The sequence below is a fragment of the Copadichromis virginalis genome, linkage group LG15 (assembly GCF_057382275.1).
Source record: "Copadichromis virginalis isolate Kocher_CV1m ecotype Utaka linkage group LG15, C_Virginalis_male_GT1.1, whole genome shotgun sequence".
NCBI classification, from domain to species: domain Eukaryota; kingdom Metazoa; phylum Chordata; class Actinopteri; order Cichliformes; family Cichlidae; genus Copadichromis; species Copadichromis virginalis.
The window spans coordinates 34,271,844-34,286,863 of NC_140632.1; the positions used below are offsets into that span (position 1 = coordinate 34,271,844).

General features: G+C 37.2%; 1 protein-coding gene across 1 annotated transcript in view; it reads right to left on the reverse strand.

Moving 5' to 3' along the window:
- The window catches only part of LOC146692838 (E3 ubiquitin-protein ligase rnf213-alpha-like), a 46,111-nt gene that overhangs the window by 19,582 nt on the left and 11,509 nt on the right, over window positions 1-15,020 (reverse strand). Inside the window, exons 5-15 of the mRNA XM_085433056.1 lie at window positions 9,092-9,206; window positions 8,373-8,568; window positions 8,109-8,299; window positions 5,804-5,935; window positions 5,409-5,519; window positions 3,166-3,408; window positions 1,662-1,746; window positions 1,272-1,306; window positions 1,069-1,172; window positions 387-540; window positions 6-180 (exon numbers count right to left, since the gene is read on the reverse strand). Coding sequence (XP_085289182.1) covers window positions 6-180; window positions 387-540; window positions 1,069-1,172; window positions 1,272-1,306; window positions 1,662-1,746; window positions 3,166-3,408; window positions 5,409-5,519; window positions 5,804-5,935; window positions 8,109-8,299; window positions 8,373-8,568; window positions 9,092-9,206 — 1,541 coding nt within the window. The remainder of the gene's footprint in view (window positions 1-5; window positions 181-386; window positions 541-1,068; window positions 1,173-1,271; window positions 1,307-1,661; window positions 1,747-3,165; window positions 3,409-5,408; window positions 5,520-5,803; window positions 5,936-8,108; window positions 8,300-8,372; window positions 8,569-9,091; window positions 9,207-15,020) is intronic.

Consider the following 15,020-nt stretch of genomic DNA (forward strand, 5'->3'; position numbering starts at 1 on the left):
CTTACAGTTACTGGCATGTGGTAGTTCTTGAAGTGATCTGAGCACCAAGTGAACAGATGTTACAGTGTCGTCAGCTCCTTTTCCCAGTGCCTGTGACAGCTGTTCAAGATCCTTTATTATGTGCAGCCTGAGAAACAAACTGACATCCTCCACAGGTGGCTGGATTATCTGTTGGACAACCTGAAAAATAGTGGATGACAGCATCATGCTACATGCAAGATAGCAACATCGTTCACTGAGTTTAACAATTTTGCAGAATATTAATCACTGAGCTATGATGGTAGTTTCATCAATTCACCAAAAGCTGCTTAAATATCACAGCTACTGTACAAAAAAGCTTTAGATACTTTATTTATGATGGTTAAGAGCCCTAAATTAGAGCTCACCTGGGGTTTCTCTGAGGCTCCCAGCATCATGGCGAGATGTGTAACAAGCCGGACCAGAGTACAGGGAGTCAGAGACATGTTTTTGGTGTTCAGGGCATCGGGATTGTTTCTCCGTTGAGGGTCTCCCAGAATATGGCCAGGACATGTTTGATCCCTAAACCAACAGAATTGGGTCAGATAGTTAGGAGAACAGAGGAAATTATTTCCTAGAGTTGGAGAGTAGGACTCAACACAGGTGGTGTGCAATTCTCTAATACTTTGTATCAATCCAATACCAAATAAATACAGTATTGCTATTGATATTGAGTTTGACATTGATTTTCAACTTATAAAGTCAGCCTGTGTAGACAAGAGTGGTGTTTCATGATGTATGCATGGCATCTGATAAAACATTAGCATAATTAAATGTTTTTTAACAGATATACCATCCATCCCATATCATAAGGTTTGCTTATAGCTGAATTTTTAGAGCAAAAAAGCAAATCTCTATACACATTTCTTCCTTGAAAAAAACAAACAAACAAACAAACATATAAAACCATAATTGATAGTTTTGAATGGTTCTCTCCTATATGTTAGTGCACCAAAAAAGTCATATCATAGAAATTTAATAGCCAGGCCATTAAAGCAATCTAATGTCTAATAACAAGCATTATTTTGTATAAAAATTAATAACACTCACTCATGTAACTGAACTTGTGTGACTCCAGGCAAGGCTCTATGATGTTCACCTCTGACTTCTTCTCCACACTCCAGACATTGGCCTGTCTTCGCTGGCTGGCCACACTGCAGTGTATAATGACACACATAGTATAATGTTACAACCTCATATTTGTGATCAATGTGGAAAATTAGTTAACTGCAAAAGAATAAAAAATATCTTACCATATCAACACAGCATGGGTGATTATTTGGACAGACTGCAGAACAAAAAACAAAACAAAACAACTGAGTTATTAACATATAATATACACTGCAGTTAATTTGAGTGCAGGTTTATTTGAAGTGTTTCTAGACACAGGTCTCGCCATTTGTTAATCATCTTGGTAATGCATCTGGCCACTTTCTGGTGAGTTTTGAAGCATTATCTACATTTTTAGTGGTCACATGAACATAAAACCTCCATGTATAGAATAACCAATCAAATATAACACCTTGTTTATTTAAAAATTTGGAAAATAAGTAGAAAATTGTTTTTGAAAAAAACTTTTGCAAGAAAATATAATTGAATAATCTAATTGTTTTACTTGCTTATACAAAATGATTAATACTTACCAAACCAGGTGAGCTGCCGATGATTATGCATGGCTACCTGGGCTACAGCCAGCATGTCATCAGGCATTGTGGGTATAAAAGCCCTCTGTAGGTTAAATGGAATATCAATTGTTTGTTTAAGCTATCCATCACAGAAAGTAAGCAGTACAGATTTAGAGAATTTTGTCTAACTCTCAAGGTCCCTAGTTTTGGTCACGGGGTAAATTTTTTTGTCTTGGATTCATGTTGGGGTCTCATATATCTTCCTATGTTATTCTAGTGTTTGGTTTGTTGATTTTTATATTGACTTTATATATGAGCATGTCACTGATGTCATTCCCTTTGTACTAACAACATACGATCCCAGGGGCTAGAATTGGCTTGCCAAAGGCTGCAATCTTTTGAATATTTTGTTTTTCTCGAGTGTTGGAAGTGCAGAGCCATTCCATGCCCTGGCGGAGCCACCTGTAATTCATCACCCTAGTCAGCCGCAATACACCAGGACCAGTACTGTGATCCAGACCTCGCCAGATTACCAGCGTATTCAGTGTGCTAAATAAGCCAACGTATTCCTTTCCTCCAGTGTTGGCCATTTTATATAATCATTCATTGGTTTAGTAACTGAATTCTATGCCTCAGTGTTCTTAGACAGATTTTGTACTTTTAACCATATTTTCAGAAGCTTTTCCTACTGAAAAAAGACTTCCATTTTCTGTTAATGAGACATTTGTTTAATAATTAGTAAATTCCAGGATGAGCTACCAGAACTTTGTCATTTTATACAACCAAACCTGACCATGGTTATTCAAGTCAACAGGAGGGATAAATGCACATGGTAAATGGCCTGTATTTATATAGTGCTTTACTAGTCCCTAAGGACCCCAAAGCGCTTTACATATCCAGTCATCCACACACACATTCACACACTGGCGATAGCAAGCTACATTGTAGCCACAGCCACCCTGGGGCGCACTGACAGAGGCGAGGCTGCCGGACACTGGCGCCACCGGACCCTCTGACCACCACCAGTAGGCAACGGGTGAAGTGTCTTGCCCAAGGACACAACGACCGAGACTGTCCAAGCCGGGGCTCGAACCGGCAACCTTCCGATTACAAGGCGAACTCCCAACTCTTGAGCCACGATCGCCCCAAAAGAAATCATGGCCCCCACTTGTCAAGTGATTTATGGGGGCAAGTGATAAAATTGTAAATACAATTGACTGACATAAAATGTTGTAAAGTTCTAATAATTCATAACAGGTTTATAATAATTAATAATGTGATAAATATAATTAACAATAATATGTGAGAGATATGATTCAGTCAAAAAAATATGAAACAATGATTCATATGTGTTTACTAGGTGTTTTGTGATAACTGATTGGCTTATACTGACACATTCTAAATCACCATGCAAATCTATCTATATTTGGACTGATTAGTCATTTAGTGTACATTTAGCTACAAACATTTAATATTTTTATATCCCCACCAAGAATATATACTGATATATACTGATATTCACCTGCATTTTTTCAGGACTCAGACCAAGATGCTTGAGTGGCGTCAGCAGACAATGATTCCCAGTGAGCAGCACAGTTGCCACATGGATAATCAGTTCAATGACAGTGTTCTCCTCAATAGTATTACCAGGTTGGATGGTAAGGGCACCCAGCCTGTTGTTAACTAAGGCTGAAGCAAACATCCGTACTTCTTTTTGAGGCAGATAACTTGAGCCATTGATGAGTTCATCAAATGCACAACAATGCTGCAGGAGGTGAAGAAGACATTTAAGAGAGGCTATGAAAAGATTTTCATAGCACCATCAAACAGAAGAACTGATCAATTACATGTAGAAAAGAAAATGTCCAATTTTCTTTTCTACATGTAAAAGAAAATTTGACATTTTCTTTTCTTTTTCCAGATTTGAACACTACTGTTGTAGTGAAGTTCTTGTGGTAGAAAGTTGTGATTTTATTTTATAAAATATGTTTGTCATAACATGTATTAATCCATGGGTCATAGCAATTTTAACAATCTTTTTTTTTTTTTTTTTTTTCCTTTTTTTGCCTGTCCCATTTGGTTCTTTAGCCATCAGAATTGTTGTCTGAAGACCAACAAGGATACCCAATGGATTTACTTTGCCAAATGGATCATCGTGGCATTGCCGTATTGGTCCATTTGGTTGATCTTTGTTTTTATTATTTATTATATTTTATTTTCAGATGTTACAGACGGGACAGACATGAGTGAGGGATAGGAAAGGAAGAAAGAAAGAGGAAGGAAAGGAAAAACAGAAGGGGAGAGGGACAGTGAGAAAGGGGGGGAGAAAAAAAAATCTCCTGGATCACCTGTTGAGAGAAAAATAGAAAACAAGCAAAAAAAAAACAAAGCAACATACTAAACACAACACCATCGCATTAATCTAGCTAAGTGTAAACAGCAGTAAATACTAAATATTCAATGTTGTTGTGCAGCACGCAGGACAGATGTGCTTCGAAGTAGCGGCCAAGAAAGGTGTAATTTGGGTCTACGAGCAGTGAACACCCGTGTGCATACCTGTGTGGATCAGCGCGCTTGTATTCCAAAGGTTTCTCCATGTAACGATCTGCTAGGGAGTGTGGGGGGGCCACAGCCCCGTCCTCCAGGGTGTGAAGTGGGTATGGAGGAGATCAAAACTCCAGACATCCAGAGGCCCCCAGAACACAAGAGACCATGGAAGACCAACAGAGGGGCAGCCGCGCCACTGTCCCAGCAAGAGCTGAGGAGAGTCCCAGATGAGGGTTCACTCAGCAGCCGCGGAGCAGAAGCCAGGGGGAGTTGCAGTGACGCGCCCATGAGCTTCGCCGGCCCCCAGCTGTGCCTGAGTGACCGAGCCCCAGGCCGAGAGGCCGGGGGCACCCCACCTCCGAAGGGGCCCGAGCGAGCCCCAGGCTCCAGGCCCCGATAAGCGGCCGCCAAGGAGTGAGCCGGTGTGTACCTGGACACCCACCCCCAGACACAAAGAACCACCAACGCACCGACACCTGAGGGAGTCCGCCACCGGCAGGGGAAGTGGTGGTGGGTGGAGATAGGCCTCCAAACCTTGGAGGGCCTGAGGTGTCCCCAGAGAGGTGGCGTCTGATACCCAACCTGATATATAGACACAGACATACAGGCACACACAGACACAAACATTCATTCCCACCCTCATGCTCTCATGTGCACTTACTCCACACTCAACCAACGTGGAGACAGACATAAAGAGACGCTGTACACACGATCACACTCCCAAAGCGTACTCTACAAACCGGGTCTAGGTACCCTTGCCCCTGGAGGGGGGAACTGCACCCAGACCCAGGTGGTGTTACCCTTTTCCCTGCGGTGGGGAGAGGCAGACCACCCCGACTCCGTAGTAGCAGGGAGGCCCCACACCCCAGACCGCAGTCGGACGGCCAACTCCTCCTAGCCCTCCCGCTCCAGCAGGCCGCAGAGAACGGGGGTGGGAGAAGACTCCAAACCTCCCTCCACCCGCTCATTGTAGTGTTGATGCATGTGTGTTCTAAGGTGCAATTAAAACCCAGGAGGGCATGGAGCTACCTGCCAAGGATTTTAACAATCTTGCAGAAACCTTTCCAACCTTTGTGTCTATGGACTGCAAATAAGGCTTTATCTTTTATATTCAAACTCAGAGTCAGTTTTCTGTAAATACAATTCCAGAATCCATGTTTAACGAATAACATCAAGAACTCCATTTTCTGCATTTGTCCATTTTGTCATTGTTCATACCTCAGCAGTAGGATGAAGACCCCCGTTTTCAGATCTGTACAGAGTTGTAACCTCTCGAAAAAGAGCCAGCAGGAGAAATACTGTCCGATTCCTTGGTGATACTGTACATTTCTAGTATATTAAAAAAGTAATAAAAACTATAAAGTATAAATAGATATCTGGAGTATCATGCTGACATAAAGCATATCAGGACAGTGCTGTGCACTTCATGAAAAATGTCTTAATCAGTTACCCCAGAATGGGATTTCATTAAAGTAGTATAACAGTAGCAGCAAGGTAAACTATATAAAACAGGGTTTGTGGAACATTTTTGTGACAGCAAAAAAATATAACAGTAATAGGTAGATGAAACATGAAGGAGTGTCCGTAATATATTTATTACAGGACAGAAATACCTCACAGACTTCTTCTATCTGCTCGATGTTGCCGTCTACTAGTGCCTTGGCAACTGCATCTCTCACAGCCTTGTACTCCTCTCCATACACAAGATACTGGTCCATCAGGCCTCCATCTTCATTCTTTTGACACTGTGAATGAAATTACAAAGCAAATGTGTTTAAGTAAATGTATTAGCCCTGAGATGTTTTGGTGACTCTGTGAATCAGTTGATTATTTGAAAAAAATTTTACACAATGGTTTGTTCCCATGTTTTTGTAAATGAAAAGCTAGATAAAATCAGATTATTAGCATCTGTGCTATGGACAGGCCTGACAGGTCTGTTAAAGGTCACTGTACTCCCTCAACTTAAGTCTGCTCACCTGCTTTTACAAGTATAAGTAGAACTGAGTCATGCAGTTTGATCATGATAGACATACACAGCCAAGGGGATTAACAAACAAGTTCCAGTCAATGAGTACATAACTAGCATGACAATTACTGTGACTATACAGCAGCTAGTCAAAAATCAATCAAAACTTTATTTATGTGGCACTTTTCAGACAATATGGATGCAATTCAAAGTGCTGTACACATTAAAACCAGGAAAAAACAATACGCATACATGTCCTTCACTACACCCTACACCTAATTTAAAAGGAAGGCCTAGTTTTGTTAAAAATCTCAACAGTCTCAGGTAGACTGTTCCATACATGTGGAGCATGATAAATAAAAGATGCCTATGGCTAAAAGTAAATCAGAAAGAAGGCCTTGAACCATTAAGAGGCCTAAAAAACAGCAGAATTATCTTAAAAATTAACTCTGGAACTGACTGGGAGCCAGTGCAAGGACCTTAAAAATGGTCCTTGTTAATAGACGTGGAGCCAAGTTTGGAAGCAGTTGCAGCAGTGACAAAGATTTGTTCGGAAGACCAGAAAGAAGAGCATTATCAATCCTGCAGGTGATAAAAGCGTGAATATGCTGATGGACTGGCGTCTACCCTGAAGATTTTGGAACAGAGGTTCAGTCACGAATGTCAAGTCAAATGTTGTCGTTTTACTGTGTCAAGCTATTGCACTAATTTATCCTTCACTTTGTTTGGCACCCTCTAAAGTAGGTGTATAGGAATTTCTTTTATTTATGTTTATTTAATCACATTATTTTATTGTATCATGCCTCGGTGCCACTGGATTTTAACATGTCTCACACTCATACAGTTAGACAGATGGTGGGGGTCTGGTAAGGAAGTTGGGGGAAGCAGACAACTCCACAGGAATAGTCTTTTGTCTCTTCAACGACTCTTGGAGGTAGCAAGGGAGTGTGAACCTTTTTTTATTTTTATTTTTTTATTTATTTATTTATTTATTTAGGACAGTGCATGTTAATGAACATAAATGTAAAAAAAAAATTTACATGAATGTAAACATGCCAGATTATAGCCAAAGGCTAATTTCCACCTTAAGGTGTGAAACAGCTGTGTACTGCCTTTTGTTCCTGAAGAAGGTATTTAACCGAGAGTCATGCTAGGTGCGGAGAGACACTGCTGACCATTTGCCCCGCGATCATGCAGGCTCTCCACCAAGCTTAGTTTTTCTGTTCTTTGTGTTTTGATTAAGAATGTTAGCTACCGCTCATCTGCAGGCTTTATTTAATGGAAAACTTCCACAACAGTAGGCCTGCTGTTTATATCATGAAATGAAGTGATCGTGATGGGAAGAGTTAATTCTGTCAATGTAGTTATAATTTACTTCATATATAATTTATTCATGTTTAGATTCAAATCATGTTCTCCTTTGTTTTCCAATTGGTTCTTGAATATTCCTCCCAGCTTTATATTTACATTCTCTCTGAATCAGTTTTCTAGCCTTGGTAATTGCCTTCCCCACACTAATTAGTCTCACTTGTATTTTGTTTTTAAATATATTTAAATGCTGTGCCATGTATGATATCTGAAAACTGGATAAGTAGAAGCAAATCCAAGCCAAGCTGAGCATGACTATCTATAACTGTTAAACAAATGCTCAATCTATGCAGCCATGCCACAACACAAGCTGCTAGTGGGATATATAATACACACTATAACAACTTTGTTATCTTCCATATATTGGAGATCATTACTTTGTACTCCCCATCTCCCCTCCTCACCACGACTAAGATGTCCAGATAGTTCTTCTAACTATAGTGCTGTAGGTCCTTTAACTTACAATGTAAAGTTCCTTGAGATAATTATTGATGTGATTTCCTACTATACAAATGAAAAAAAAAACAACAAATTAATTTCTTGACTAACATTTTTGTTAAAATTGCTCATGACTTGTGAAGTACCTGCTGACGTATCTCTTTGGGAAAAATCCAGAAGAACTGAGGTTGTTTCACCATCGACTGGATGTGCTCGAAACCCTTCCGTTTGCTGAGCTTGCGGATGAGGTAAACACGATACCAATCATTCCCACTGTCCTCACAGAGCTTTATCACCATGTTTAGAAAATCTTCTGCTCTGTCTGGGACATTGTTGCCTGCAACAAGAAAAAACTTGTTTAATTTGCTAACCATTGCAAACTATAGTGCAGTAGTGAAGTGATACCTCACCAGACAGTCTGTCACTGATGAGCTGTGCAGCCATAGTGAGGGTCACACGCAGTTGTGCAATATGCTGCAGGTGTTCAATAGAGACTTTTGCTGGAGCAGAAGGGACTTTAGCCAAAGACAAGTGCAGGAACTGTGTTTCATTAATGAAATATTCAGCTTTGTTCCCCTCCTGGGGCATTTTCTCCCAGATGGAGTCCTGCAGAGATCATCAGTTAACTGTCACTTCATTTAACATCTATGAGATGAAGTAAAAAACTAAATAGCAGTTTATGATACTGTTCCTATTCAAATTCTGTCCTATTCAGATATTGCTGGATAACTGTATATGGTTAATAATTAGAAAAAAAAAAAAAACAACTCCTTTCAGACTGCTTTTACATTTACACTAAATTCAGCACAAAATATTACTTCTATGTTTATTCAGTTCATTACATTTTATTACAAGATAAATCTATTACCCTCCTGGCATAAGGAGGGTAATAGATTTAAAACAAACACAAAATCAATTTGTTGAAAAAAAGAAAGAAATGATAAGAAAAACATTTTAAATGTCCTCCTAGGACATTAAAAAATTCCTTTTTTTAATTCCAAGGCATTATACACATTGCTTTCAAAACATTTTTCCATTATGGAATACTCACCAAAATCTTCCTTTCAACTGTTTTAAAGTATATTTTAACACAATTAAAAACAATTAAACAGTTCTCTTCTAGTTTTACCTCCAAGCAGTTGATGCATAAGGCGTACAGCTCTGTTTTATCCACATCATCCACAAATCTACTTTCTTCAAGAGATGACAAATGCTGCTGCAAATATTTCTTAGACTCATCAAAGCTGAAACACAGTTAGGTTCATCACAAACTTCTCATAATGCAAAAGAAAATTGACTGTATCACAAGATTTTTGAAGGCAGCAATGCAGGAAAATATAAAGATAAATACAGTTGACTGATAGATTAAATGTTTATCTATGATGATTTAAATTAACAGTCATTTTACAGCGAAATGTTTATAGCAAAATCCTGTACGAAAGTCTTAGTCACCTGTCATTTCTTTATATTATGAAGAAATTTATTATAGAAATTATATTATTATATTATACTAGAAAAAATGTGCATTTCCTGCGAAAATGCAGTGTGGATGCCTTAACGCTGCAGATGTCTGCTGAAAAAAGCTGAAAAAGTTGGAAAAAAAAAAAAAAAAAGCTGCCCTGAGCAGGATTTGAACCTGGCCCTCCTGGTCAAAGGGCAGCTATTTAGCTCACTGAGCCAAACACTTTCTCACAAAGAAGAGGTGGAGAGATTGACAATTGTGCTGAAATGAGCAGAAGCTGCTGAGAATTGTGCTGATAAGAGGTGGAAAGGCTGAAAATTTATCAGAAGAGGTGAATAAGCAGAATTTGGGTAAAAAAAGAGGTGAAAATTCTGCTGAAAAGAGTTCAATCAGCAGAATTTCTGCTGAAAAGAGGTGAATGAGCAGAATTCTGCTGAAAAGAGGTTTTTGCTGAGAAAGAGCTGAAAAGGTTTGGATTTGTGCTGAAAAGGGGTTAAAAAAACTGAAAATTTTGCTGAAAAGGGGTGAAAAAGATGAAATTTGTGTTGAAAAGAGTTAAAAAAAAGTTTAACTGTTAAGTGAAAGAAATGTTGCCATAAGCTGGATTTGAACCCAGGCCTCCCAGTCTGAGAACGGATGCTTATCTCACTGAGCTAAAACACAGCTCAGCCCATCATGCAAAATCAGTGACCACATTGATAATGTGTTCCATTCATTTCAATGGACAAAAGTCATAACACACATCATCAGAAATAGCAGAATTTTTTAAAGTTTAAACATAGTATTTCTGCTAAAACTTAGTATTTATACTAAATAATATTTTTTTCCTGCCAAATCATAGCATTTGTGCTGGAACACAGAAAGTTCTGCCAAATCATACAATTTGTACTAAAACCTTATTTATGATTTAGCAGAAACACTGGGACTTGGTAGAAATACTATGATTTACATTAAATACTTTGACTTAGCAGAAGTATTACAATCTAGGAAAAAAGTACTACAGCATAGCAGAAATTCTATCATTGAGCAGAATTACTAGGATTTAGAAGAAATACTAAGATTTGGCACAAACACTGATGTGGCTCAAGAACCTTTATTGTGCATTTATACTATGATTTGGAAGAAATACTATACTTTGGCACAAATACTATGATTTGGAAGAAATACTATGTTTTAGCACAAATACTATGATTTGGCTCAAATACTATAACTATCCTCGGTCAGAAGGAGAGGCTGACATCCAGGGATTAGATTACCACAGGTGGAGTTTATTGCAGTCAGATGGATGGTACAGGGAGGTATGGCATACAGTAGGAGGATGTGGAGAGGTGATATGGTGTGGTTTCTATGATTAAGAACAGGGTATGCATTACAACATGCATACAGATTAAAGATTAAGAAAACTGGCAACAAATTCCTCCACTACAAATCAGTCTGATGCCACTTTTTACAGGGTTCCCGTTTACTAAGGCACTACCCAAAAGGCGCCACAAGAGGGCACTCCAACACAAGAGATGACCTATTTACACTGATGCACTTAGTAAACAGCCCCTACTTAGCCACTACATAATACAGTAATAATACAGTATACAAATTCACACAAATACTATGATTTGGCAGAAATACTATGACTGAGTAGTAATACTATAACATAACAGATTTCCTAAAAAAAACTATTAAATTGCAGTAATTCTATGACTTGGCAGAGATACTACGTTTTAGCACAAATACTATAACAACGCAGAAATACTATGACTTAGTAGTAATACTATAACATAACAGTTCAATGTTCTTGCACAAATACCACAATATGGCAGAAATACTATGTTTTAGCACAAATACTGTGATGTGGTATAAATACTACGATTTGGCACACATACTATATTCCGCAGATACACTATAACATAACAGATATTCTACGACTTAGTAGTAATACTATAACATAACAGAATTATTAATTGGACACAAATACAATGACATGGCAAAAATACTATGATTGGGTACAAATACTATAATTTGGCAATAATACTGCATTTTAACACAACTACTGAGATTTGATTGAAATACTATGATTTAGAAGAAATACTATTACTCCATACAAATACGATGCTTTGAGACAAATACTATGTTTTGGTTCCAATACTATGATGTGCAACAAATACTATGATTTGGCACAAGTACTATGATTTAGTACAAATACTATTGTTATGGCCCTGTCCATAATCTGTTTTGGTGGCTGTTGTTGTCTGTTCCTTTAAGTCTTTGCAGGTCCCGGAGTGGATGAGCTGACGGCTGCTGATTGGTCCCCTGGCCATGTGATCTTCTTCAAATCCCTCACCAGCAGTTGTCCCGGGGCAGCCACTGACAGCAGCAGCAGACCTGACCCTGGCCTCCAAAACCTGAGACTTTTGTGCCTGTGACTTTGTGCGACTTTTTTGGAGTTTTGTATATAGTGTGTACATTAGTTTTCATTGTAAATAGCCTTGTAAATAGCACTGCAACAGAAGGGGTGAGCTGCCTTATTGTTTTTCCTTGCACTGTTTTCTCCTGTTTATTTCAGTTAGGGAGTTAGGTGTAGCGCTTGTCTTTTGTTTGATATTTGATTTCACATAGGGTTGTAGATAACACCTCCTCCTGACTTAGCTTGTTTTGTTTGTTATTTTGGCCTTTGTTCACCCCGGAGCTTCATTTTTGCAGTGCAGAAAAATAAATCACGATTCACTAAGAAATTGGTTTCCCTTTGTGTATGGTTTTGGGGACCAGGGCGGGGCAATTCTTTCAAACTTGTGTTGCGTTCCTGTACCCCTAGACTGGGGCGTAACACTATGATTTGGCAGAAATACTATGCCTTAGTAGTAATACTATAACATAAGAGATATACTATGGTTTTGCAGACATACTATGTTTTTGCACAAATACCATGATTTGGAACAAATGCTATGATTTAGCAGAAATACTAAGATTGGGTACAAATACTATGGTTTGGCAATAATACTGCGTTTTAACAACAACTACTGAGATTTTATTGAAATACTATGACTCCATACAAATACGATGCTTTGGCACAAATACTATGATTTGGCAGAAATACTATGACTTAGTAGTAATACTATAACATAACAGATTTCCTAAAAAAAACTATGAAATTGCAGTAATTCTATGACTTGGCAGAGATACTACGTTTTAGCACAAATACTATAACAACGCAGAAATACTATGACTTAGTAGTAATACTATAACATAACAGTTCAATGTTCTTGCACAAATACCACAATATGGCAGAAATACTATGTTTTAGCACAGATACTGTGGTTTGGTATAAATACTATGATTTGGCACACATACTATATTCCACAGATACACTATAACATAACAGATATTCTACGACTTAGTAGTAATACTATAACATAACAGAATTATTAATTGGGCACAAATACCACGATTTGGCAAAAATACCATGATTCGGCACAAATACGATGACATGGCAAAAATACTATGATTGGGTACAAATACTATGATTTGGCAATAATACTGCATTTTAACACAACTACTGAGATTTGATTGAAATACTATGATTTAGAAGAAATACTATTACTCCATACAAATACGATGCTTTGGGACAAATACTATGTTTTGGTTCCAATACTATGATGTGCAACAAATACTATGATTTGGCACAAGTACTATGATTTAGTACAAATACTATGATTTGGCAGCAATACTATGCCTTAGTAGTAATACTATAAAATAACAGATATACTGTGATTTTGCAGAAATGCAATGTTTTTGCACATATACTATGATTTTGCTCAAATACTATGAAATTGCAGTAGTACTATGATTTTGAAGGAATACTATGATTTGGCAGAAATACTGTGATTTGGCAATAATACTGTGTTTTAACACAACTACTGAGATTTGATTGAAATACTATGATTTAGAAGAAATACTATTACTCCATACAAATACGATGCTTTGGCACAAATACTATGTTTTGGTTCAAATACTATGATGTGCAACAAATACTATGATTTGGCACAAGTACTATGATTTAGTACAAATACTATGATTTGGCAGAAATACTATGACTTAGTAGTAATACTATAACATAACAGATTTCCTAAAAAAAAACTATGAAATTGCATTAATTCTATGACTTGGCAGAGATACTACGTTTTAGCACAAATACTATAACAACGCAGAAATACTATGACTTAGTAGTAATACTATAACATAACAGTTCAATGTTCTTGCACAAATACCACAATATGGCAGAAATACTATGTTTTAGCAAAAATACTGTGATTTGGTGTAAATACTACGATTTGGCACACATACTATATTCCGCAGATACAATATAACATAACAGATATTCTACGACTTAGTAGTAATACTATAACATAACAGAATTATTAATTGGGCACAAATACCACGATTTGGCAAAAATACTATGATTGGGTACAAATACTATGATTTGGCAATAATACTGCATTTTAACACAACTACTGAGATTTGATTGAAATACTATGATTTAGAAGAAATACTATTACTCCATACAAATACGATGCTTTGGGACAAATACTATGTTTTGGTTCCAATACTATGATGTTCAACAAATACTATGATTTGGCACAAGTACTATGATTTAGTACAAATACTATGATTTGGCAGAAATACTATGCCTTAGTAGTAATACTATGACATAAAAGATATACTATGGTTTTGCAGACATACTATGATTTTGCACAAATACCATGATTTGGCACAAATGCTATGATTTAGCAGAAATACTATGATTGGGTACAAATACTATGATTTGGCAATAATACTGCGTTTTAACAACAACTACTGAGATTTGATTGAAATACTATGATTTAGAAGAAATACTATGACTCCATACAAATACGATGCTTTGGCACAAATACTGTGATTTGGCAGAAATACTATGACTTAGTAGTAATACTATAACATAACAGATTTCCTAAAAAAAACTATGAAATTGCAGTAATTCTATGACTTGGCAGAGATACTACGTTTTAGTACAAATACTATAACAATGCAGAAATACTATGACTTAGTAGTAATACTATAACATAACAGTTCAATGTTCTTGCACAAATACCACAATATGGCAGAAATACTATGTTTTACCACAAATACTGTGATTTGGTATAAATACTGCGATTTGGCACACATACTATGATTTGGCAGAAATACTATGCCTTAGTAGTAATACTATAACATAAGAGATATACTATGGTTTTGCAGACATACTATGTTTTTGCACAAATACCATGATTTGGCACAAATGCTATGATTTAGCAGAAATACTATGATTGGGTATAAATACTATGATTGGGCAGAAGTACCATGTTTCAGTACAAATACTATGATTTGGCAGGAATACTCTGGTTTAGCAGAAATACTCTGATTTAGCAGAAGTACTATCTTTTGGTAGAAATTCCTGCTAAAAGGTACTATTTCTGCATTTTAGCAGAAATACTGTAATTTGGCATAAATACTATAATTTGGGATAAATACTATGATTTGGCACATATAATATATTCAGCACATATATTATAAAATAACAGAAATA